General features: G+C 34.2%; 1 protein-coding gene across 1 annotated transcript in view; it reads right to left on the minus strand.

Annotated features, from left to right (window-relative positions):
• LOC137402795 (CD109 antigen-like) overlaps positions 1–24,966 on the minus strand; it is a 63,994-nt gene extending 39,028 nt beyond the window's left edge. The window contains exons 1-5 of the mRNA XM_068089301.1: positions 24,840–24,966; positions 23,335–23,457; positions 15,044–15,245; positions 1,207–1,375; positions 881–951 (exon numbers count right to left, since the gene is read on the minus strand). Of these exons, the coding sequence (XP_067945402.1) occupies positions 881–951; positions 1,207–1,375; positions 15,044–15,245; positions 23,335–23,429 (537 nt within the window). The 5' untranslated portion in view covers positions 23,430–23,457; positions 24,840–24,966. The remainder of the gene's footprint in view (positions 1–880; positions 952–1,206; positions 1,376–15,043; positions 15,246–23,334; positions 23,458–24,839) is intronic.
• Positions 24,967–27,508: the final 2,542 nt, after the last annotated feature.

The following is a 27,508-nucleotide window of genomic DNA, read 5'->3' on the forward strand; positions in this document are numbered from 1 at the left end:
ACGGGGCTTAAACCTGTGACTTTCAGCTTACTAGACTGATGTTCTAACCAAATGAGCTAATCAGCCATGTTACAACACGCTTCAAAGTCTCAGAATAATTGTGTCAAACTTTATTATCTTGTCCTGTGACATAAAAAGCAAAAAACATATGACAATGGCCAATAACATAAATAGACAACTGTTTTTTTGGTAAAACAATGCTCATATTCAATCCCAAAATTCTTTCTAGGCTTGACTGTCACTAAGAACTCTGCAGTACTATGGGAAAAATGGCTTGACTTGTCATATCTTTTAACAGTTCTTTGGTGGTATGCTTACTTGTACAAGCAACAATTTATAACAAATTCCACATTTTTATGTTTAATGAAGTATAGAGCATCATAAGAACATTCTAGAAGTGATTAACTTTACTTGGCCATTAATGGCTGCACTTTTGCTATGTTAATAGCTGTTCTCTTCCATGTAGCTACTAAACTGCATATATAAGCCAACATCTCAACGCTGTGATCTTAAGGTTTAATAAACTTGCTGTGACCCACTCTGACTTATTTTATCAATCTTTTAAATTGAATAAAATTCTTACTATAATAAGAGCCGTGTCTGTCCATCTGTCTCTAAAGTTACAGGTGGAGGTTGAAAAAAGATTGTTTCATGCAGGATTCAAACCCATGACATTCAGCGTAGGAGCTGAACATGTTGACTCTTACTAATTCTATAATTCCTGTGCCAGCTTTTATAGCTAACAGACACACGATTTTTTAACAGAGAAGGTCCTTACAATATGCTAAAAAGTTGTCATATAAAAACACTTAAACACAGATCAAAGCTAATATAAAAATGTGCTTAGCACACGTGTCAGGATGTAATAATTGATACTAACCTTGATTCGAATATCCATGGCTTCGCTTATAGGCTTCAGGTTTTTTTGAACTGGGATAATCCGAAATTCAACTACAAAATACCTAAATACCTTTACTAGATGTGATAGATCAGCACACCTAAATACTTAGATAAAATTCATGACAATTCAATTAATTTGAAATTAAAACAGAATAAATCTAACTCGTATATTACAACTCATCAAACTTGAATAATTTTATTAAAAATATGTGCAAATTTACAAACTTCTTTCTGAGGTCAAGCTTTTCAATTTTCTTTATTTGAAAATATTTCACAGGTTTTAAGAAGTCAAGTTGCTCTGCTGACCTGTTTCTCCTCTCCTGTAGAATGGTTTACTCGTTGTAATGAAGACAGAAACCTGTTTGTTTTCGTAGAATAATTCTGTCTCATTTCTAAAAATTAGCCCAAGGAGGAGTGAGTCTGAGTAAGCTGCTATTACAAGGCTGTAGTTTCCAGATGTCATTTCTTCTGGTGTCTGAATTGAAAAGTACAAAATATCTTACAGCGGGTGCTACTCAGAGTACTGAGGCTACAAAAAATCTCTAGCAGAAAATGAGAGGGAGCGCAGCAAGACTGAGTAACGAAGGCTTTCAGCTACAGTAATAGATATTGCTATACCGAAGTGTTGAACCTCGCCACTTTTGAAGACTTTTACCAACCAATACAGAAACTCATTATTTTGGACGTAAAATAATGTTTTTGAGTTTTATATTTGAATATTGACCTTAATATGTACACACGTGACATAACATGACAGATATGTCATTGACAACAAAGAAAAACTTTTCATATCAAAGCTAAATAGATGACAACCATTTTGGCAAATGGTTACTAAAACATTTTCATTTTACATTTTTTTGCTAGAAATTGTCATTCAATTGCATGCAGACAATTCAGGTTGCCAAAAGAGATCATATGTTTTTCTCTCTTACCAAACTATAAATTTTATTGCTGGCATTGTCTTTTACTTCATGCATTTATTACAGCAAAAATTTCACAGGACTGTGTTTGATCCACAAACAGTCTGTGATTCTGCTTCTGGAAACTGAATTCTATAAACAAAATTACGGTATGGTAACATAATGTAACTCACACTATGTTTCCTCAAAGAACCAAGGCTAATTCAATGAGAGGTAGCACTTTATTAGAGCATCTGTTACGATACAAACAATAAAAAATTCCACTAATTTTTATAATATTTATAAATTATTACAAACTTTTGTAATAATTTTGTTTTGCATGCAAAACTTAATACTGATCATTTGACGAGATAAAAATGAAAATGTTTCACGCTTAATAAACAGTATCACTTTCTTCTTGTTGCAGTCACGCATGAAGTTTTATATTTACTTAATAATTATAGATCTGTTCTATAATAGAAAGGTTTGGTTTAATTTTTGTGACATCTCATGGCAGCGTGCATTCATGTTATCATAAGCATATCTGTAATAATTAGTGACATCTCAAGAAAATGTGATTTAATCATAAAAATTGGCAACCAAACTATTAAAAGATACTTGGAGAAGATACTATTGTTTATGTGCATTGATATATTATTAGCTTCATAATAGGACAATTCTCATAACAAGAACTTACCTATTGACCTATTATTGGCTAATTACATTCACTAATTGATTGCAAACAACTTGAATGACAACTACTGCTTTATCCATTTATTAGCCTTCTTATTGAACGAATGAGAAATAATCCCACGACCAAACACGAGCGAAGCGATTGGTTTGGGAGATTTATGATAACTGCCCATGTGCACACAACTCCCGAAAAATTATCCGTTAACGGCCGTCACCAAACCCTTGTAACGAAATCCTATCAACAAATTTAACTATTTTTCAGTAAAGTCGTTTAAGTATAATAATGATACAAAACGCATATAAACCTATTTAAATATGTTACCAAGCCTGTGAAAGGTTACCGCAAATTCCTAAAACTAACCTATCTGATCGGATTATACATAAATAGACAGATTTATTTGGCCAAAAATCGTTATTAAAACTTGCTAAGCCTCACTTTTATCAAAGTTGAGAACGGAAATTAAAACGTCGAGCGACAGAGAATAGAACGATTAAGTCGTGTGCATTTCACGAAAAAAATAATTTGCATGTTTCAACAGTCTATAGCATTGTCGAATTGCCAAAGGTTTTTGTAATTAAGTTAGGAGTAGTGAAATCGTTTCATTTTTTGCCGATTTCAAAGTAACTGACATTTTAGACAATTTTGAGTACTTTGGTATTCTAACTGATGTCCAACGCAGTGTAAGTAAAGAAAATGACAATGATATTTTTCTAACGGTTATTATGAGATTATTACAATAACTAATTATAAGTTTGGATGACTACAGAACAATGACTACGTAGTACAGAATTTCTAAAAATCTATATAAATATCACAACTTTGTGATATTGTTAGCTATGACGTTTTGAAATGTAAACAAAATTGTGCATTGGTTTTATATTATTACTATGTTAATAATATTGGTTATTCTAATAATATCAGTGCATTTTACTTCTAATATTGGCCAATATTGCATTTCTCCTATTGCAGGGGGAGAGATATAAACATATAATCTTTTCTTTTCATTATTGCTGTTTGTTGTATATAATAACACCCACACCCAGTACATTACAGCTGCCATCGCAGTTATCCTATTGCACTGCAGTGCCATTTGACTGCTAATATTGCATTTCTCAACCATCAGTACCCTTTATTTTTTCCAATATCACTTTGGTCGCGGGCTGTATGACAGTGGAATTTCTAGTTTATATATATTTGGTTTGCTGAAATCAATGATTCTCATTGGACAGATTACCATTTTCATCTAAGTTAATTCTGAAATCAGCTTTATTTAAGATTGATTCATTTCAAAGGACTCACAGATTCGTCGTTTCTAAAATGTGACTTTTGAATCAATGTTAAATTGTCACAAATCATAAAGTGCTTGGTGGGTGTCAAAGCCCTTTAACTTTGCATTATATTAACTGCTGTTTTAAATGTGACAAGTTTTATGCAATCACAAAATTTTGTACATGCAATTAATGAGTTGACTAAAATTTTGGTCAATATGGAGCTTGAACCCATGGCATTCAGCTTATTAGGCTTTCTAACCAACTGAGCTAATCGGCAACATCATAACACCCTTAGAACTCTCTGAATCGTTGTCATTCTTTTTCTTTGCTCTTTATGATAAAATAGTTGAACAGGTGGAAGGGAAATGGTGAATAATATAGTATATACATGTATATAACAATAATAATATAGATAGACAGCTTTTTGTTTTGGTGAAAGAATGTCCATCTTCAAATCAAAAGTCCTTTCAGCCATGACTGCTACTTATAACGCTGCAGTACTATGGGGTAAGGTTCTTGGCTTGTGGAATCTTTCAACATTCCCTAGGTTGCATGCTTACTTGTACAAGCAACAATTTATAACCAATCCCACATTTTCATGTTTAATGAAATATAGAGCATCATAAAAACATTCCAAAAGGGATTGATTTCACTTGGCCATTAATGGCTGCACTTTTGCTATATTAATAACTGTTCTCTTCCCTGTAGCTACTAAACTGCATACATGAGCCAACATCTCATTGTTGTGATCTCAAAGTTTAATAAACTTGCTGTGACCCACTCAGACTAACTTTTTCAATCTTTTAACTCATTCGCACCCAGGCGCGAGTTAACTCGCATATTTATAATGTTGCTATGCACCCAAGGCGAGTTAACTCGCGTCTGAAATTTTCCAACTCCTTGCGTCATTATTTTTTAATTATAAAAGAATAATTTTGATTAGTTAGAAAGAAAAATGTCTGGCCAATCAGACAAATTTTAAAATATGCCTATATGACGTCTCTGACAAAAGTTATAACCAAATTAGTACACCCATCTCAGGTTCAACCAAAACCGGAAATCATCCTGCCGACTTGAAATTTTATCGTTCGTGATAATTTTTTTCAACTCCAGAAGTAAATATGCAGATTCAAAAGTGGGAAGACATTGAAAGATTGCATAAATCAAATCAAAACATTATTTTTAGTGTTTCAAAGTTTTTATTAGCTTTTCATTTTGCCAATTTGAATCGTTAGCTCGAATAAAAATGCACTCTTCGCGCTGCCAGCCGTAGTCGGACCAACGTTATCTTTCAGTTTAAATAGGATCATATTGATTCTTAGAGCTGTCTATGAAGTCTGAAAAGTCAAGAACAGAGTTATTGAACATATTTTTATTATTTGAAACATTTTTATGATGTTTTATTTAAGTTATATTGGCATATAGATTTGCTATTATTTTTTTTGAAGGATGATGCTCGTGAGGAAAAGTTCGAAGTTAGAGTTTCATGATTTTCATGCTCATGACTAACTGCATATGTATAAATAATAATCATAAATATGTATCGTCTGTAATAAATGAGTAATTTCAGTCAAACATTGTATACTTTGTAATTTTTATGGTGCAAATCTAACTTTGTTTCAGCAAATGACAATTTTTTTCAAAATTGGAAATTTCCTGAAACTACCTTCTTTGAGGCACGGATCTACATAGAAGGGATACAAGGTGTCTATATGAATATAATATATTTTGAAAGAGGAGACTTGGTTGGTTCTTTTGAAATTTGATTGAATAAATTATCTCAAGTCTGTCTCCTGTAGTAGTAATTTGAATTACGACAATTATCTGAAAAAGTAGCGGTATCTGGGGCTAATCGCCTAGAAATTCGTCGGGTGCGAATGAGTTAAATTGAATAAAAATATTTACTATAATAATAGCCGTGTCCATCCGCCTGTCCAAGGTTACAGTTGGAGCTTGGAAAAAGACTGCTTTATTCAGAGGTTCAAACTCATATGATTTAACATGGGAGCAGGAAAGGCCAATTTCTGTACCAATTAACTGCCTTCAGGTATCATTGAATGATTGTGCACATAGTTATTCTCTGTGCTTTATTGGCACTCATGATGATCTCTCGCAGCTCTTGCGACTAACAGAATACTAGCGTATATAATATTTAAAAGTATCATAAAATGTTTTTAAGGGACCATCTCAAACAAAGCGCTTTATACATGTACTATATGGCAGTCGTCTTCTCTCTCAGTATAAATTGTTCGATGAAGGTGTCACTATTTTATTTCCACTTCACTAACTTTTGTAATTATTCTATTTTGCAGTCAAAACTTAATTCTGATCAATTGATAGATCTGGGCCAGCTTTCATCAGCATACTTGGACTTGGCCCAAACACATGAATCAAATATATGCCGTTTCCAATAACATATCTCTCAGTGATCTATTGCTATGACAAAATCATACTCCACTCTGACAATCCCTTAATGAAAGTATTTTGATTTGCTTTTGAATAGCCAACTTTTACAGGTGTTCATTTATTTCTATCTAGTTAGAAGTACAGATCCAACGCTAGGAATATATCATACACTGTAGTACATGTTCACTGACTAGTTATGGAAAAATGTGATGCCAAAATACCTTAAACTAAGTACTTTCAAATCTATACGCTACACTGTATGTCTATGAACCGGGATTAAGTGGAGTGGCGCCTGGCTGTAGCATACCAGAACAGCAAGTCTCAAGCTCATTTTTTTTTATAAAAGTACAATAAAAGTACAAATAAAAGTACAAAATTTTTTATAAAAGTACAAAATATTCCGTGCTAAGCACGGAATATTTTGTACTTATATAAAAAATATGAAACATGAAAACACCGAATTATACTTATATACTTACTGGTTATACTTTGTTTAATGCACTTCGGTGTTATGAAACACCAAAGTGCATTAAACAAAGTATAACCAGTACATTTCTAAAAGTAGTTTGTCGGTAATAGAATGTAGGAAAACTTATATAAAAACTGAAAAATTTGGCCATATTTAAGATCCAGGAGATTGATTAGCAGATTTTAGAATTGGGTTATCTTTTTGAACAATATAGCCTAACATAGTACAAAAACATCAAGCCTTAGTTTAGGCCTTGCTGTACTTCGAACAGAAAACCTAAGGCTAGTTCACATGAAGACTAAACTTAAATAAAACCTTGGCCACACCTCACCAGAATTTCTCTGATCATTTTGTTAGTCTGATCAATTCACCTAATAATAATCCAAGCTATAACTTGCATAAGTTTGCAGACTTTGGAACTCGCAGAGAAAATGTTTACTTAGCTTTGAAAAGCTGACCAATAACACTTAGATCTAGCTTCATCCAAGAGGGAGAAAGCAAAGTAAGCAGCTGACCAATCATATCAATCCTCCCCCTTAACAATTTCGATAAACTTAACATTGCTTGATCCCCACGACTTTTGGCAGATCCATCGTTTTGGTCTAAACAAATCTTTTTGCAAAATTTTACCTGAAAATTCATCCTTGTGTAAACCTTAACGCAGCTTTGAAAATTGTTTGTATAAAATTTACGTCATCGAACTAAACAGATTCCAATCTACGGCGTTTTTGTGATGACTGCTATTACCTGTTAGTTTTTGAGCTTTTAAGAGCTTGTAATCACATTTCCACATATTTTGTACCTACAACACAACAGAGTAAGGCATGGTGAACCTTTTAATACTAAATAACTGTAATGTGAATTTTGTTACAAGTCAACTTTTAATGTAATCCTAGCATGTCAAAATTGATTGTTCTTGCGTGGAACTCCCAAAGATATTCTAAAATAGGAAACTATTATTTGCCAAAATTTTTGTATTAGCCTATTTATATATGGTCAAAAATGTATTTTAGTGCGAAATGGAAGTTTCAAGCTAAATTACTACTTTGTGCTGGTGTTCATCGGTATGTATTATTGTTTTTAATTTTTATTATAATTTAATAGTTTATAAAAGATTGTGCCATTGCAACATTAGTTATTGAGGATTTGTTAAGTTATTTAATTAATTGCCACTTGTTATTCTTGCTGTCACATCGACTTCTATTGACTTAGTAGAAAATAACGACTCGCATCTAAAAATGAGCAATGAAATTTCTACAGAATGTTTGAGCACCAAAGTAAGTAAAAAAAGGATCATTAAGTAGGTCAAAAAACTGTTATTACAGGAGTAGTCAACTCCTGTAATATGATGAGCATGTTTGTCATAAACCTAGTCACAATTCGCTTTTCTTCATTCTTGCTGCCAAGTTACACTAACAACTAACCAAATTATTGCAGTCAAATGTAAGCTTTTTATGTAGATTTTCAGGCTTGGTGAATATCCACAACTTTTTACCGCTGTTCACAAGAATGTGGAAGCGCAAAAAAGATTTTTGATGGTTGGCAAAATAATAAGTAAATGTTTACTGGATTCTCACAAAGGCTCATGTATTAACATTACAGCATAGCAAATGAATATAAATGGTCTTTTTATGACACTATTGAGTTGAATGAGCAAGTGTCTTATTCATCGAGCAAGCCTCACCATGCCTCTTGGGCAATGAAATGCAAAAGAGCAAAGTATCCAGAATATTTTGGTGCACACATTAATGTTTTAAGATGGAGCAGATACGCTGTGAATTTTTGAACAGAAGCTCACAAATATGACAGAACTTCTTTTATCTCTGTTTCCCTGCCAACGGTCTTGCTCAATTCCTGTTTTACTGCCAAATCAAGTCTGAGAGTTTTTAATTTATGACCTTGAAAGTACACAGATTGAAAAAGAACACTTGGCAAGTATCCCCTAAAAGCATTTTTATTTGTATCTACAGGTGGTGTTGTTAGCTATGTTATAACCATAAGGGTCATAACAGGACATGTTTGAACAAAAGTAACCGCTACATCATGTTGTTAACACCCTGTTGTTAATCTAATGTTGTTAAAACCATGTTGTTAGCATCATATTGTTAACACCATTTTGTTACCATAATGCTGTTATTAACATCATGTTGTTAAGATCATGTTGTTAAGACAAATGTTTTAGGAGGAAGTGATAAATTTTAGGTCATTTGAAATATCAGTTTTTGTGTAGCTGGCTAAAATTTAAAAGTTTATTTCATCATAATTTAAAAAACAACCATGGTTACTCACCAGCTATTTAATAATGTATAAAAATAATTGTGTGTTAATGTTTACAAAAATTAGTTTGAGCTCTAGCCGATGATAATTTATAAAAAGACAATGTAAAGATCTATTGCTCATAGTATATGTCAGTAAAACATTTAGGTAAGTGTAGGTCATGTTTTGCCAAACTAGAGCGAGGTCTGACGTTGATCAACAAACTTCGTCCGTGTATCACTGTTGTTTTATTTTTAAAAGTTCTACAAATGCTTTGAAAGATATTAAAATCAAGTCTAGGAAATGAAAGTGAAAATAGTCGTTTACCTGCTTCAACAATGATTTAACTTTATTCCATGAAATGACAAAGCTTCAGCTGCCAGTTATTGAGCAAATGCTCTCTGTGCAAGTTTAAAATGCCATCTATTCACTGGGCAGAGGTCTTGAACCCTGATCTGTAATTTGCTTACTTGTCATTAAATAACCGGTTGAATCTGGAGCTGTGGCTTAAGACGCAGCCAAATATGCAAAAAACTGATGTTTCAAGTGAACTTAAATTTTGTGACTTTTTGTAAGATTCTCTGCCTCACGGCAAGGCAGAGATATGTAACATACTTTAAAATTTGTTAACAACTATTAACATGTGTTAACAAGAGTTAACATATGTAAAAAGTGTTAATATATGTTAACAAGTGTTAACAAATATTAACATATGTTAACAATTATTTATATATTTTAACATATGCTAGCATACATTCATATATGCTAACAAATGTTAACAAATGAAATATGTGTTAACATATGAAATATATGTTTACAAGTGTTAACATATGTCATATGTTAACAAGTGTTAACATATGTCACCCTGTTAACACATGTTAACAGGTATTAACATTTTTTCAACAGATATTAACATTTTGGTTAACATATGCTAACACTTGCTAACATATATTTATAGTTATTAACAAATGTTATCATTTTCTAACAGCTGTTAACAGATGTTAATATCTGTTAAAGCCTTGCCATGAGGCAGAAATTGTTACAGAGTCACACAATTTAAGGTCACTTGAAACATCAGTTTTTTTAACTGGCTAATAGGTTGTATGCGTGCATATTTGGCTGCGTCTTAAAACACAGCTACGGCTTCAACCAGTCAACACCTGTTAACATACGTTAACATACGTTAACTGATGTTGAATACCTTTAAACCCCTGTTAACATGTTTTAATGGTTTTTGAAAGGTATTAACAGACATTAACAATTATTAACATGTATTAACAGATTCTACCTAAACATATCTTAACAGCACCGTCAACAGCAGGCTGCTAAAATGTCTGTGTACAATAAACTATACTGTACACAGACATTTAAATGATTTAATTGCCCATGAATTGCCTATGTGATAATCACCAGCTTTCCACTTGTTATATACATGAGTGGTTTGTTGCACTTCTATTGCTCATAGTACATTATATCATTTTAGTCTTAGGTCATTTAAATAGCTTGTAGCCAGTTTATAAAAACAACAGGTAAACCAAAATTGATCCATTATCCTTATTCTTTGCTCTATAGTGAAATCAAGGTAAAATCAGCTTTCAAAAGCCCCCAGTAAATTCTATATCCCCCCTAAACTTGCTACGGATATAGACATAACTATTATGGTGAGAGCCAGCCCTGTGTCTGGGTGGGCTCTCTCACTCAACTCAGCCGAGCTACGGCAGAAGATTACGACTCAACAACTAGAATGATAGGGACTTATATTATACTTTTACTATATATTATAACTTATATTAGGAGGCAGAAGCGCAAGCCAGTATATTAGTGCAAACTAATATAAATCTACTTATATATTATGAATATATATATCACTTTACTGACAATAACTTCATTTCAACAAAAATGGCTCCTAAATTATTTCACACGAATCATAAAAAAGGGCAATGAGTAGAGAATGAAATCAAATAAATGGTATTTCATATAGCGTTTAAGATACCTTTTTATGTTCAGAGAACAGATAAAAACTTCATTTTTGCGCATATCGAAAGTAATTATTATAAAAATCTGAAAACATTTATTCCAAGTTACAAATGTAAACAAGTGATTCATTCACAAACTTTTTGTAGTTTTTTCTGAAGATATTAAAGACTGGTATGCATAAAATAGGATTTGTAAACCATGCAAGTGTAGATATACCTCGACTCAGGCATAGATACGTGTAAATGTACCTTGACTCAGACACAGACAAGTGCAGATATACCTTCACTCAAGCACAGGTAAGTGTAGATGTACCTTGACTGAGGCATAGATAAGTGTAGATGTACCTTGACTCAGACACAGACAAGTGCAAATATACCTTGACTCAAGCACAGGTAAGTGTAGATGTACCTTGACTGAGGCATAGATAAGTGTAGATGTACCTTGACTCAGACACAGACAAGTGCAGATATACCTTGACTCAAGCACAGGTAAGTGTAGATGTACCTTGACTGAGGCATAGATAAGTGTAGTTGTACCTTGACTCAGACATAGATAAGTGTAGATGCACCTCGACTCAGGCACAGATAAGCTAAATGTACTTTAACTCAGACACATTTAAGTGTAGAAGTACCTAAACTCAGGCTTGGATAAGTGTAGATACCTTAAGTTAGGCACAGATAAGTGTAGATACCTTAACTTAGGCACAGATAAGTGTAAATACCTTAACTCAGACACAGATAAGCTAAGTTTTCTCTTGTGATAACATTGTTGTTAGCGCAGTTAAACCAAAGTAGTTACAATAACACTTTACGAGTGCAAGTTACTATAACTTTACAAGTGTAGATATAACATTACATGCAGTGTAGATACGGCATTAAAAACAGTAAAGTTTCTGATCAAATGCCTGGTAACTTTGAGTGAGTTGAAGATTCATACTTTTTATTACAACTTAATGGTTGCTACAAAAATGGAAGTAAAATTGTCAAAATTAAAAAAAAATAATGGCCATTTTAGCTTCAGAATAATGTGGCAAATCTAAATTTACCGTCAAAAATCATTAACTTAGCCACTGCAACCCATCCTTCAAGAGTTTCTACATGCTGAAAAAATAATAAATTTTTATCTGATTTGCAGCGCAGCACAATAAGATTAATATATTTAGCAATTGCGGATTTTGATCAATTTTTTGAACTATTTTTCTTTATTTAAAGCATTACTTTTTGGGGCATATGTAGAAAATCTTCTCAATGAATAGGGATAGACTGCATTCTCAAAAATGACAGGAGCTAAAGCTAAGTACAAACTATTGTTTAAACTAATTATAGTTTTAACTCCACACTTTGTGTTACACTATTGATTAGCTTTACTTAAGTAATTATATTTTATATACATATATATGCTTCTCATAAAGGTATATATAAAGTGTTTATGGTCAGTAAACTGTCTATGGTTAGAAGTCGGCTCTGCTTTTAAAAGATGACAGAAAATGAGTCACTTGGGCACACTCCACCAAGCGTGCCATACACAAAGATTATCCTTTCTGGAATGTCCTTGATATGCATGGAGCAGAGCAGTTTATTCGTAAACACCTTACTTAGTGCGAAAAAGGAAAACATTGCAATTCTTAAATCATTTGGTGACAAAGTTGACTGTTTTTTAAATACCAGAATTGCATTTGGTGTGTCTAATCAGTATTGAATTAATAGATTTTCAGAGACCAAAAAGTAACAGGGTTATGCTTTTCTTGTAAAAAACATGCTAAGGCAGATTGGTCAGCCCACAACGTTAAGTACGATAGCAATAACAGTTTTACATATTTTACATAGCTTGCTCCAGTTTGAACAGCAGCTCAACTCATGTAATATTGTGATGTAAGCGGGCAGCCACCAACTCAGGTCAGCTGGCTCAAGGAAAAGTTCGACCGAGCAAAGTTCAGCTGGTTAAGAAAGAACGATCCAGCCTCCTTAGGACAGAGGGCTTGGCTAGGCTATGTATAGAGCCACGATGTCTTCCCTCAGTGTACAGATAGCAAGGAGACCTCGAGAGCGACAGAGTTCATGCACTTATAATGTGATGCTCTTTATTATAACGCAGTGATACCTGATTGATAAAATATACCCCACTAGCTAACTCGAAGTGGATAATTCTTCTGGTATGGAGATGTGAATGTATTTGCAGAATCATTTACAGTATTTGTTGTTTACTGACTCAGATAAAGATCAGCAATTTGGCATTTCTGGTAACATAAATAATCAGTCAACTATCCATTTAATTCCTGAAGTACAACGTTGATACGCACCAACGCTTGCAGTTATTCTTTTTATAGCGCTGCCAACCTGTTCATCTGCCAAAACTCACCAGGTGCATGGTTTTAGAGGATTATAATGCAGGTTTCCATTCCATTGTGTGAATAATGTGGATCTGGCATTGTGCGTATTGAGTTGCCGTGCAATAGGTGTTTTAGCGGAGATTCGTGTGTTGCGGATTGACGTGGGTACTTTGTTAAAAAAGATGAGGAGTTCTACGCCAGAGGTCACAGAGACGCACTCTTTTCTGCTCAAATCAACACAGAAACAACTGAAATGTGATAAGTGCCTAAAATGGAAAAGCTTGTGTGGCTTTTTCTTGCACAGCATTCTCAAGTGTCACTTTTATCTTTTGCAAGTATGAAACATTCGATACAAAATTGCGAGTATCAAAACTTGCGTGACTTACAGGTTTTTGTCTTTCTATCCGACAGATAGCACAAACTTGCAGATTAACTGCACCGTGGAAATATACAATAAAAATAAATAAATAAAAATATATATATATTTATATATTTATTTATATATAATATATATAATATATATTATATATATAATATATATACATGCAATAAATATAGTGATCATAAGAGATATTTTTTCTCTCGATTTCGTGAAAAAGAGAAGTGTGTAATAACTTCAGCTGATCTTTGACTAACTGTTGCAACTTATCAAAACATTTATTTGTTGCTTTTTCTTATGCTGAGCTTTTGTGAGTGTATATTGTCTAATGATGCAAGTGCTTTTCTAAAGTGTTTGCAAAAACAGAACTATTTCATCAGTGCATAAAGTTTCAAACTAAGAGATGGTATTCGTAGCTTAAACTCGCTGAACAGCAAAGTACATTACACATCTGAATTGCTGTCTCATGTTTTTGCAATTACATCAGACAATTACACGGTCAGCACCAGTTGAACATTGTAAGAGGTTTCAAAATACTGTGTTGTTTCACTATTTTAATTTTAAAATAACTTTGAAATTATAAACCACTCATTTAACTGTATGAATTGCATGCTGTTAACAATTTCAATATTTTATTGCAATCATTGATCGTCGAAAAAACTGAGTTGGAAAAAGTTCCTTATGTTCCTCAAGAAAATGTTTCAGCTTCAGTTCCAGTCTTCTATGTACACTATGATGTAGGCTATCACCGACAAATCCGATTGTGTCGATGGGCAATAAGCTGTTTAACATACTTTTACAGAGGGTTGTGATCAACCACTCCCAACCTATGACCCGGGAGCCACATCTGACCCATGAAGTTCATTCATTTTATTTTACTACTTTTCTTCTATAAAGTTCATCGGAACGACAAATTATAGTTACAATATTAAAATAACTTTTAAAAGGGAGACAAAGTATCGTAATTTCACCACAGAGTCACCGTCTGTTTAATGTTTTCTAGAAGCAAAACAAAAATCTTTTTATTCCTATTCCTACCTCTCACACTTATGTCCACGCGCTGCGCTGTCTTTCACTAAGCACCTTTGAGGCAAATGCCTCCTGGTAAAACGAGTCAAAATTTAAGCGAATATTACAACTTTTTCTGGTTATTCACGGGATGTTGTGAGCCATGTTACAGCCCAGGGTTTTATTGCAAATATTCAGCATAAGATATCGCGTACATTTTGGGCCACATGATTTATCTAAATGTTGATATACTCCTGTACAAGAAAAGGTTGCTCATTGACGGCTTAGATAAGCTCCTGGTTAAATTAGCCAGTTAGCCATAACTGACCTACAGACTCAACGGAGAAACCTCTACAGCCAACATGAACCTCAGCTGCCAGAGTGACCCTTACTGGTTTACCAGCTGTCTTTCAGCAATGTGTCTTACATCCGTCAAAAGCTTACGATTGTTTTACCTGCATGGAAATATCCCCAGACCCTGGCCGAGAGAATGTTTCAGCAGCATTGCAAATGGCCTCGGTAGATTTGCCATCATAGCTTGTTTTCTTTATGGCAGCAGTAACTGTCATCGTTTCATACTCAAGGTGGATGATTGTTGCTGACACCTTGAAGATGGTATTTGGTCGCACAGTGGTAGGAGCAAGCACTGAGTATGTTCTGAAACACCAATCAAAACCTTTTAAAGGTCAACTTGCACAAAATTTTAGTAGATCTTATCAGAAAGTATTAGTATTTTTTTATCATTTGTGATTTTTTTTGATGTTGGAAATGATCCGACTGCCAGGATACTTCAAGATTAAAATTGACAAAACTCGATCGCCTTAAAAATGCTCAGATCAAGTGAGAGTGCTAATATGTCTATATTTGCCAAGAGACCTGTAAGGCTGCTTCTTGAGCGGGATAGCCGATATCAACTGTAGCAATGATAGCAACTATAGCAATGATAGCAACTATAGCAATGATAGCAACTATAGCAATGATATCAACTATAGCAATGATAGCAATTAAAGCAATGATAGTAACTACTGATGTCCTTTCAGCATGTTTTTCCTCTGAGGGTTTCAACCGCGACTGTGTTTTCCCAATTGTAATCTTAAAACATCCTGACAGCCAGATCACCTCAAACATCGACAACAATTGCAAGTGATAGAAAAATACTGATACTTTATGATAAAATATATTAAATGTTTGTGTGAGTTTGTCTTCTAAAATATCATTTGTTGGTGGTTATATTTGAAACTTGGCTCCTTTTAGTAGCATACAGTATGGTTATTAAAAAATAGCCATGAGCACAGGACAAGCCAACACTGATCGCTTCAGTAATTAGGCACACGAATCATTAGCATGTGATGTTATTTGTGTGTTTTATTAACATCTATTGCCATCCTTGTAAATCCTCTGATCACCTGATCATATGCATTCCTTCCCTACCAACAAAATATAGTAAACATTCGTGGCCGTGTTGCCGCAATCATCTGTGTCTAACAACTACACCTGAACTATATATAAACATGATTCATATACGTAAGGAAAAATAGCAACACGCTATTATAAATCATTTATTATTACTATTTATCCCATTTTCAGCCAATTGTATCTTTCAAAACAAATCAGACTTCAACTATTTGCTTGCACTCAGGCTCACGTACAGTCTTGCTTTCAACATTAGAATAAATTTAGGTCACTTGATAAATGACAAGATAGCAAATTGAGGTGATATCATGTATTTCAAATGTAATGGAGAATATTCAATAATTTTAGTGCTTCCAATGAGATTCTTTATCTCTGGCAGTAATTGCGCCATTTTTAAAACTTTTCAAATCATTTCTAACTATTTGTCACTACCAAGTTTTAATAAGCAACAATGGTGTTATAGTAGTAGTTGCTACTCTGAACTAGCAAGCGGCAGGCTAGTTGTTTGACTATTGCGAAATGTCAAGAAGGGTACCTGGTCGTAATTTGCTACTGTCTTAAGTGAAGACAACCATGACTAAAAGCCTGAGTCAGACAATAGGAAACCACATCAGCCTCTTCTCTAGAAAACTAGCCAAATCTCTAATTTAAGCAATAGGAGATGATCATGAGATAAGGGACCTGGCTGCAGCAAATATTCTTAAGTAGGCACTCTTCTATGCTTACTGGTACAGTAGGCTATTTTCCGTTTTAGTATTATCGGTAGGCAGAAGGTCAGTTTTACATTGTATCTGCACTGCGTGTCGGTAAATTGTCAGTGTGCTATGACAGAAATCTGATTGACAAAAAGTTGATTTATAAAAAGTCGATGCGTTACATGATTGATAAAAAATATACGGCCTTAGGTTAACACCCCCTGTTTTGATCGACAGAAATTAGATTGACACGCTTAGCTTTATACAATTTTAAAAATCAAATGAGAAAATAGGGCTGTTAGAAGGAATTGACCTTGAAATATCGACTATATTGCACCAAAGAAATTCGCAACGCCGTGAAGCAACAGATATGGCTAACAATTCTCCAACACATGAGACTGAGTCGTTTACTTTGGCTACTGACCTTGGCACAATGGTTATTACTTTGACGATTATCAACGCAAAAAATAAAATGCCATGGATTAAATTATAAAGGATCGATCTTGTGCTATGTCATAGATCAACTTACAAATATCCCAACTTTGCATTTTAGAAGCTAAAGCGAGTTCAAATTGCACCGACCTGATTGAATCAGCTCGATTTCTGCTGATCCCTACTGGTGATAAGATGATCCATGACTATATTTTATTGACGTTCTCATTCATTGACCTTTTTTTTCAATCAAATTAGTGTCGCGGAAAGTGGCTTAGTGTTTATTCTGAGTAGAAAGGGAGCTAAATGTGACAAATATTCTCTGCTACCCCTCATTACACTAACCACATAAGACCAGCCAAACTCGCGGATTTTTGGCTACGTTCATGTTTACCACTTTGAGTGTGAAATGAGTCTTCGGGAAATGATCTATTGGTTTTGGTGATTTGCAAAAAAGTGTTGTTGTAACACTCGCATTCTAGATACCGCTAGCTTATATCTTCAAATCTCTAAGCAGTCAACCAAATAAGTGCACTTAAGTTTATTGAAACGTGCCAACGTGAGCCAGTAATGTCCTCTATAGATTGGAGTTACCATTATGTAGGCATTCGACTGATTCTAAGTGCTCGTTTGCTTATTCACTGCAAATACCTTTCTCTAACCTACTTGCAACAGAGTCAGACTAAAACCTTACTTGAGTTCACCAGATGAATTAAAATATCTCAGACAACGTTAACTATTCTATAGGGCTCTTTGAACAAAACTATATTTTAAAGTAGTAATTTTAGCTTAACCATAGTTAGTGTGTTAAAAGCGAAAAAAATTTTTAATGAATACACGTATGTATCATGCAGCAGAGTATCAGTACAGTGCACCCCTCGAGTTACGGCATCCTTTTTGTACAGGGTTTCGCCTTACAATATGGAATGCGATTTTTTTTTCTTTCTACGCTACGGCATTTTTTTGCTATACGACATCAACAAAAATGTCTTTTGAAATTCAAATTTGGCGGCCGATGTGCTGAACACATTGGAATCACAAAGATGTTGATATGTTATTAGCTGAAATCCTCTTACAAAGCCTTAAAGAAATTACGATGTTCTCTCTTCTTGCCTCAGATCAGCATTCGTAGTGTTTCGAAAATGCTTAATATTGAGTGAAACAAAAATTAGTGAAAAGTAGACGAAAGTGAAAATTTGTTGTGCCTTTTAGTGTTTAAGATGATATTTACTATAATTTTCAATTCATTACATGAATATATAATTACATATATGTATATATATATATATATATATATATATATATATATATATATATATATATATATATATATATATATATACCTATATATAGACTCTTACTAGACCACACCACACTAAACAGAGAACCTAAACAATGGAATATTTCAAATCTATCTTAACTCTTTAGGGCTGACTGTTAGAGAACTCGCCATGCTCCAATCACACGTCTACATGTCTGATTATTGATTTCATGTACGGTGGACACCACCACTACAGTGGACCCACTAACACCATTTGTTTTGTGTTACAACCATAAGGTGAAATTTTGCACAAAGGACTATAGAAACTCATAGTAATTATCTAATGCAAACACCTTTGGTAAAAACATCAAAACTTTGCATACATACTGTACATATAAACAATTAGAAAGAAAATAGTATATTAACCTTAACAATTATAGTTACCTACAGTAAATTTAGTGTATTTAGTGTTTATGATCTGCTTATGATTAGGATTCTTTAACGCCGCTATCAATTTCAGGACCCATGGTTAGCAATTAAAGGTATATATATATATATATATATATATATTGTATATATACCTATATACAATATATATCTATATATATATTTCTCAAAGTATGTTCGTATGTCGTATGTCTGTCTGCATTCCGGCTATAGCTATTATTAGAATAGCCTAGTTGGGCTGTCAATGCTGACACAATGTCATTGCGTACCGGCATTTGAAGCTTACTAACTAGGTTAGTGGAATTTTCCATTGGCAATGTGCCAGACCACTTGACAATGACCTGCCACTTGCTGGAGTGTTGCCTGCCAGCAAGTGGTAAACAAATCTCATCACTTCTCATTGTTTATAAGCTGATTTTTAATACCCGGGCAACGCCGGAAGGCACTGCTAGTATATACATATACATATATATATATATATATATATATATATATATATAAATTGGAAAGTCAAATAGTTTACTTATCTTTCAGCTACTGTCAGTTTCCTGCTGGCGCATTCTTCAGGCTGTAAGCTTCAACCAGTTGAAGCTTACAGCCTGAAGAATGCGCCAGCAGGAAACTGACAGTAGCTGAAAGATAAGTAAACTATTTGACTTTCCAATTTATACTGCTCCATCCTATGTTGAGCACTCTGATTTTAGTTTCAAGTAGGATACATTTCAATATATATACATATATATATATATATATATATATATATATATATATATACCTTTAATTGCTAACCATGGGTCCTGAAATTGATAGCGACGTTAAAGAATCCTAATCATAAGCAGATCATAAACACTAAATACACTAAATTTACTGTAGGTAACTATAATTGTTAAGGTTAATATACTATTTTCTTTCTAATTGTTTATATGTACAGTATGTATGCAAAGTTTTGATGTTTTTACCAAAGGTGTTTGCATTAGATAATTACTATGAGTTTCTATAGTCCTTTGTGCAAAACTTCACCTTATGGTTGTAACACAAGACAAATGGTGTTAGTGGGTCCACTGTAGTGGTGGTGTCCACCGTACATGAAATCAATAATCAGACATGTAGACGTGTGATTGGAGCATGGCGAGCTCTCTAACAGTCAGCCCTAAAGAGTTAAGATAGATTTGAAATATTCCGTTGTTTAGGTTCTCTGTTTAGTGTGGTGTGGTCTAGTAAGAGTTCAATTCATGGGTAAACATTAAATTGTGGTGACTTTTTAGTGTTTAGCACCTTGAGGCCTAGGCTCAAGATAATTGGAGAAAAATATTTTTCCACCAGATCCTACGCTCCAGTAAACTCGGTTTTGTAATTTCATTTAGTTTTTTTGTTTTGATATTTTATGTAGGGTTATAAAACAACTTTCAAATCCTAGGGTGCATGTTTTTATCGTAATTTTAAATTTTGAAGGTGATTAAATTTCTACTCATCGACATATCTCCGAAATACCGAGAGCACTTCTAACTTATCGATAATTTAAAAATGGTTATCAGCAGAATATTAGTTCATTTTGAATTTTCACACTTTTAGTTTACAAAGGATTATAAAATTTTGTTCACTTTGTGATGTATATGTATCCGGTGCAACATAAAGTTTCGTGTTGACTGATTCATTAGTTTTTGAGATATCGCCTACCTCGAGCATACCAAGGGCACTTCTAGCCAACCAAGAAATGAACGATTACTGCTGGCAGCAGCCATTTTTAAAAGCGAACAGAAATTTAGTTTTCTTGAGAATGAAAATCAAAAATAGACAGAACTAGAAAGCTTTTTTTTCAGCAACGGGAGCTTTACAATAAAATTATTAGTTTTTCTGTTCATAATAAATATACACACTCTATCAGCCTAGGAGTACTGCATTCATTGTTTCTTCAGGTATCTCTGAAACATTACCTCTTTGAAAGGTGACGAAAAACTATTTACTCTATTTGATTTCTGTTTTTATAGAGTTCTATAACCTTGAAGCTTAAAAATGTTATTCAGTTCAAAAGGAGTTGTGTTTTTGAAGTTGATACTTTCAGAGTTAATGGAAGGTTGTTAATACTGTCTAGGATCGAGGTACCTGCTTGTATATAGAAGACTAATCTTTAAAGTGTTAACCGTTACAAACCTAAAAGCACATGAGTATTGCTTCTCTAATAGCTGCATTTGCTACCACCTATCAGCAAGAATATTCGTAAAGATGAACTCGCATAAAACTTTGGGAGATTTTATCAGAAATTATTGAAATTTTTTGATGATCGGTCAGTTTTTTATACTCGAGGCAATCTGACTGCCAGGATGTTTCAAGGTTAAAGCCGGCAAAACTTGATTACTGTTAAAATTATCAGAAGGGAAATATGAGTGAAATGACATTACTATAGTAATGCTATAGTAAATAGCTATATATATAGCTATAAATATATACATGTAGCTAAATGCTATAGTAATACTATAGCTGCTATTGCTGTTATCGAATATTGCGTTCGATTTGCAGCGTTACGGGTCTTTAATCTGTTGGGTCTCTTTGACACTATAAAAGTCATAATCGGCTTCTGCTTGATCTGAGTGTTTTAACCGTTGCTAAGTTTTTTTTTGACAATTTTAATCTTGAAAATACGGGCAGTCAGATCAGATCACTTCAAAGGCTAAAAACAACCTCAAATAATAGAAAATGCCAGCACTTTCTGAAGCAATCTAAAGTTTTGTATAAGTTTATTTTTAAGACAGGAGAATTAACACCCATCTGCGAGACTACATCGTTCTCTCGATCACTAAGTGATGAGGTTTCTTCTCTTACAATAGTAGTGGCCACAAAACTAAAGTACAAGCAATAATGTTGTACTTTATTCAACAAGCATCCAGGTTATAAACTACAAAATGGTTGAAGACCATTTGGCACTCTGGCATGACATATATCACTATGGAGATAAAAATACTTCAACGAAAAGCTTATAGAAATGTTTACGTTTATAGTCTTGCTAAGCTCTCAGTGTTGACAAATCAGTAGTTGGGTAAGCCTGTGCACGCGCTCGGAAAATGTACAGTGATGAATACAGACAAAACAGAAGGTTTTTGTAAACATAAGCAGGCAACATAAAGAAATGCATCAAGGCACCATCTTCACGCAGGCTTGTGCTTTATGCGGCAGATAACTAATTGCAAAAATTCACAAAAATAGATAATATGAAGGATTATTTTTGCTAAACAGTAAGTTGAACTTCAATCTGAAATTTTTAGAGCAATCCTTAAAAGAAGCTTTTTGAAAAATATCGCAAATGTTTTCAATGAGATTCAAATCTTTTGAGTAAAAATGGCTGAATAGGGGCCGTTGAATTTCTTAAATGTACCCTAAAGATGTAGGATTGTCAACTTATATAACTAAGCTCTATCATTATATGGGGTACACAATAAGCGCCTGTTTAGCCCTTCACATATTGATAAATGTGGAGTTATCTTCTTCATGACATTTCGAGCAATATTTGATTGACACGATGACTGCTCTGTCGACTACCCACAAACAATTTCAATTGATTATTATTAGCATTTAGCAAACAAACTAGCACTTGGTTATATTGACCTAAAACATTGAAATCTTGATAATAATAATAATAATAATAATAAGGGCCTAATCTATCTATCCATCTAAAGCCACAGTTGTATGTTGAGAAAAAAGATTGTATGGTACAGAGTTCGAACTCTCAACATTTAAAATGCGAGATCAGCACTCTCACAGCTGCACCAATAAACCACCTTACCACATTTTAGAATAGGTGTGCGGATAGTTAGTACAGCACACAATCTTTCACAGCACACCAGACTACCGAAGTCCTAATATACATAAATATTATAGACCGTAGATTTTAAGTAATGCATTGCTACACACCTACCTTCAGCTGACATACCAAACTCGGTTATTGTGTATCTTTGTTTCCCACTAAAGTATCCATAACTTTCTTAAAACTGTGAGAGTATTCAATTGCAAACTGCATGCCTCAAGCCTGGTACCAATATATGCCATAGGGATCGGTGACAGAATCGCGGGGCTATCGACAGGGTTCAGCCCTGTTCAACTTTTGCAAAGAGCTGCTGGCAAAACCTTTCCAAAATTGGCTGTATACAGGTGAAAGTCTACACTTTTGAAACGGCATGGCGAGTGGCCATTTTTATGCGATCATCAGCAACACAGCTTTATGTGAATATAAGCTGCCAAGCGTCGCGAGTTTTTTGATGCGCGGGATTACTGTCAAAGTCTCATAGCCGATACAGGAATCATGCTGCAAATGTATCCCAAGGAGTACTACTACCAGCAGTGAACCTAAAAGCATCCTGTAGTTCAAGGTGATAGTGATACAAACTTTTGGAGCATTTCAAATACATTAAAAAGATTTAGGGAATAAAAGCATACTGGTATCTTGAGTGACTAGGGAACTCACACAAACCATGTCGGAATGGATTTATACTGCAAAAACACTTACGCCTGCTTTTCTATAATTCCAGCTTCATAAACAGGAAAGAAAACTGTCATGCAAGCGAGTAACATGCATCGAGTGCCTGAACCTCTGCTTGCCATTTTAGGCACTTCTTAGATTTCTGGGAACCTAAAAGCATGCAAAAAACAAGTCTGAAGAAAAACTCTATTACCATCCACAAGGGCAGCAGTAGGAGTAGTGGCAGCAGTGGACAGGTGGTTTGAAGCAGAATTGGCCCTATGGTTTGGGGCAGCACTAGCCTGGCGATTTGGATCAGTAGATTTTGGTAGAAGAAGTAGTGTTTAGATTCCTAGAAAAGCGACCCGTAGAGGCCAAATTGGCATCGACCTAAATCCACTTTTTTGAAAAATCTTCAATGGCCTTCTACGTTTTGACTATTCTATGTCCTTACTTCACTGGTATATATATCAGCTCTGCAAAATTGTTTGCCAAGGAGCCAAAAAGCATACCAGATTACTCATGAGTACTGCTAGCTTTCTACCTCAGCCCAGTAATACAATGACAATGTTGCTGCTATCAGCAGTCTTTTGTATTAGAGGAGTTGCCTTTCCCTGCACAGTAAACTTGTTTGATTTTGATTTCGGTATGCTTTTCTCTTTAAAAATTACACCAAAGATTATTGTTTTTTTTTGTAACTCAATAGAAATATGTTGTATTTAACATTTTTATCTCCAAAGACAACAGAGTGTAATGCTTAAACAAAAACATACGGTGTAATTTTTTTAAGATCTATCTTATATACAATAAACAACATTCTGCAAGCAGAGTGGCTTTGCAGCTGGTCATCAATGCATTGCATATTACAAAAGTAGCCACTAGTGACCAAGAGCAAATACATGCAATCAGGAGTGACAAGAGAAGACCAGAAGCGTTCAGGGACAACCAAAGTACATACTTTGCAACTACGCAAACAAATACTTGCATTTGATAAATACCTAAAAAGTATTATTAAAACCTTATGGAGCATCCTTCCGATTAGGCCATGTTTATAAAACCTTTTAAAATTTGATGAGCGGATGCGTTATGGTTTTGTCAGACGCTCCACAAACAGCTTGTGCTCGCAATAATCGTTAATAAATCTAACCTCAGGTGGCTGAGCCCTACCATACTTGCTAATAATAAATCATTAAACACAAGCATGTCAAGGTTTTTAAAATTAATGTGCTATTCTACATATAATGCAACATAAATGAGAAAAAAAGAACTTTGGTAAGTATGTGAATTTTTGTTTATTAGACTACGAGCTAGCATGCTATAGAAGCTCTCAAATACATTAAAAGTTATTCACAATGTAATTTAATTGCACATACATGTATAATGCAAGCTAAGTAAAAACCTATGAACTTTAAAAAGTATGTAAATTTTTGTTAGATTGGCTATCAGTTAGCATGCTATGAAACCACTCAATTGCATTGCAAATTATTCAGACTACAATTAAAAGCAGGTATTTCACAGCTTTAACATAGCAATAATTTTAAAACTCTACATACCCTGGCTCCGTAGTCTCAACCCCCTTCTAACTAATCCTTTTCTATCTAAACAAGGCTTTTGCCCTTTTCCACTACTAAATATTAACACTTTACTCTATGAGTTAATAGCAGATGAATGTGGAGAAACTTGAGTTATGGTGTCAACTGCACGCTTTCACAGCTTATCATGCCAAATCGGAAAATTTCAGTCACTTCATGGATGGCTGAGCAAACTGCCTTGTTTCAAATACCTAGCGCGTTATTGTTCCTTCACAATAGTTCGTGCATTTTAAAGCATTGGCAGTTGAAACTTAGGTCAGGTGACAAGTTAAAATATAGAAAGAAGTTATATAAGATTTGTTAACAGAACGCTCTAAGGCATCCAATAAGAAACTTCATTTTTCCTGACGCTGATCAGTTTTTAATCTTAAACAAGAACTTACGCACAATTTTAGTAGATTTTATCAGAAAGTATCAATGTTTTTCTATCATTTGTGATTTTTTTATGTCTGAGGTGATCTGTCTGCCAGAATGTTTTAAGATTAAAATCAATAAAACCTGATAAAAATGCTCAGAAGCAAAATATACGCCAAAATGATGGCATTGGTTGCTCAGCTGCCAGCCGCTCTTGTTATTGATATCCGCTATTGCATTCACGTTACAGCGTGACACGTCTTTATTCGTTGGTCTTTTTGCAACTTTAATGTTATAACCAAACTTTTATTGGAATCTGAGTGTTTTTTCTGAGATCAAGTTTTGTAAATTTTAATCTTGAAATATCCTGACTGTCAGATCATCTCAAACATCCAAAACAATCACAAATGATAAAAATACCGATATTTGCTGATAAAATCTCCTAAAATTTTGGGTACGTTCTTCTTTATGGTAGGAAATACTGTGCCTGAAAATCATAATAGTTCCTAGCGTAGACCAAGAGATAATCCCCTCTACAGCAATCAGTGGGAAGAGCACCCTGCCCACCTACCTTCCAATCAGTGCATTGCTGTTGGTTTTGATGATATAAAGAGATATACTAGCGAGCAGCGAGCCGATTATAATGCTGCCGATAGCATCTGGTATGTGATTAGATGTGAATAAAATCTGTGTCAGTTCTTCTTTAATAAAAGCATGCATCCTGAAGATCTTATACAACTGTACAAGATCTTCAGGATTTTCATCTGTACAGGATCTTCATGATCTGTACATCTTGGCATATATGATATATGATATAGTGCATTCGTAGATATGTTTGAGAATGTGGGAAGGCATATTTGAATTTATCAATTTGCAGATCAAATATAAGGCCAAATTCATAACCAATCATTCCACGTGATTCACCTATTTGCTTGAGACACGCGTATGGTGCAAAAATGTTTCTCCTTGGCATTAACCAATAGAATTTCACATCAATTAGCTCATGGTACTGAAGAGCCACTACACTGCATAAACACATTCTCTGAAAAGTTATTCACAAACAAGAGATCAAAGGCAAGATAAAACTGGTTGAAGCTGGAAACCTGGAGAATCATTGCAAAAAATAGCCGCTGATGCCAATAACTCAGTTAGAATAGATTACAGATCGTCGAAAGGTTGATGAGCTTGAATCACAGTTTCCTGTTTATATATGAGGTTCTTGTGGCAGACGATGTGTAAGCTCGAGATCAATCAAATATTTATTTAGTTTAACTCTTCTTGTAATGTTATCTGTCAATAGTTTTTTGCTGTCATGTGAACCTACATTCATAGGCTTTGAAATGCGGCTTATCTCATTTGTAACATCATCTCAGGGTGTCAGCAGTATGTATTAACAGCTCTGGCAGCCTCAGTGTTGCATCAAAACTTGATTAAAAATGAGTAAAAAACACTTTTATGTATGCTTGTGTATTCAGCATATACAAAAGCAGGTACTCTAAAAATAATTCTGTAATTTTTTTTATTTTTAGGTGCATTTATATTGAAGCAGCCATTCCTTATAGTTTAGAGAAGCTTAATTGTGACAGCGATGAGTACAGCTAAATGTTTAGGCTGCCGATATGCATCCCGTTATGACAAGAGTTGACAATTATTGATGTCATAACAAGAATACTCAAGTCTATAAAAATAAATTGGTTGAGCTGTCACTACAAGCCTGTTACTTATGTAAACTATGACACTTGAAACTCTGCCTGAAGCAAAACTTCAGTATTGTTGACTGAATACAGATTCATTCACAGCTTTTGTAAAGGCCTCTTTTTACAGAGTCATAAATTATTGTTGCATTCACCTAGTAGTATTTCAGCGCAGTTAGCTAACTACTAGAGGAACTTGACAAAGTTTCATCGAAGTTGACAAGCTCATCCTAAAACTTTTTGTTGCTTTTCTCTAGAAGGTTTTGCCCCAAGTTAAAATTACTACTGCTATCACAAGGATAGCAGCCATCCACAAGATGAAAACGGTAAAAATCCGCGAGTTTGACTTATAATTTTTTATCAAATGCTTTGAGCTTGCTAAAAATGGAAATGGCACTTGCGAATGGTGTGCAAGGTTTTGCTGCATAAGTTATTTCAGTTTAAACACTTTTCATACTTTAGTCCTTCCTATTTTGTTTTGAGGAGACAAGAATGCATTGCTATAATCTCTAGCGCTAAGTTCCTTGTTCTATTATGACATACCGCCGGCGTTTATACGCGATACGCAAATGCCTATCGAAA

This window comes from Watersipora subatra, chromosome 8, assembly GCF_963576615.1.
Source record: "Watersipora subatra chromosome 8, tzWatSuba1.1, whole genome shotgun sequence".
In the NCBI taxonomy this organism is placed as follows: Eukaryota; Metazoa; Bryozoa; class Gymnolaemata; order Cheilostomatida; family Watersiporidae; genus Watersipora; species Watersipora subatra.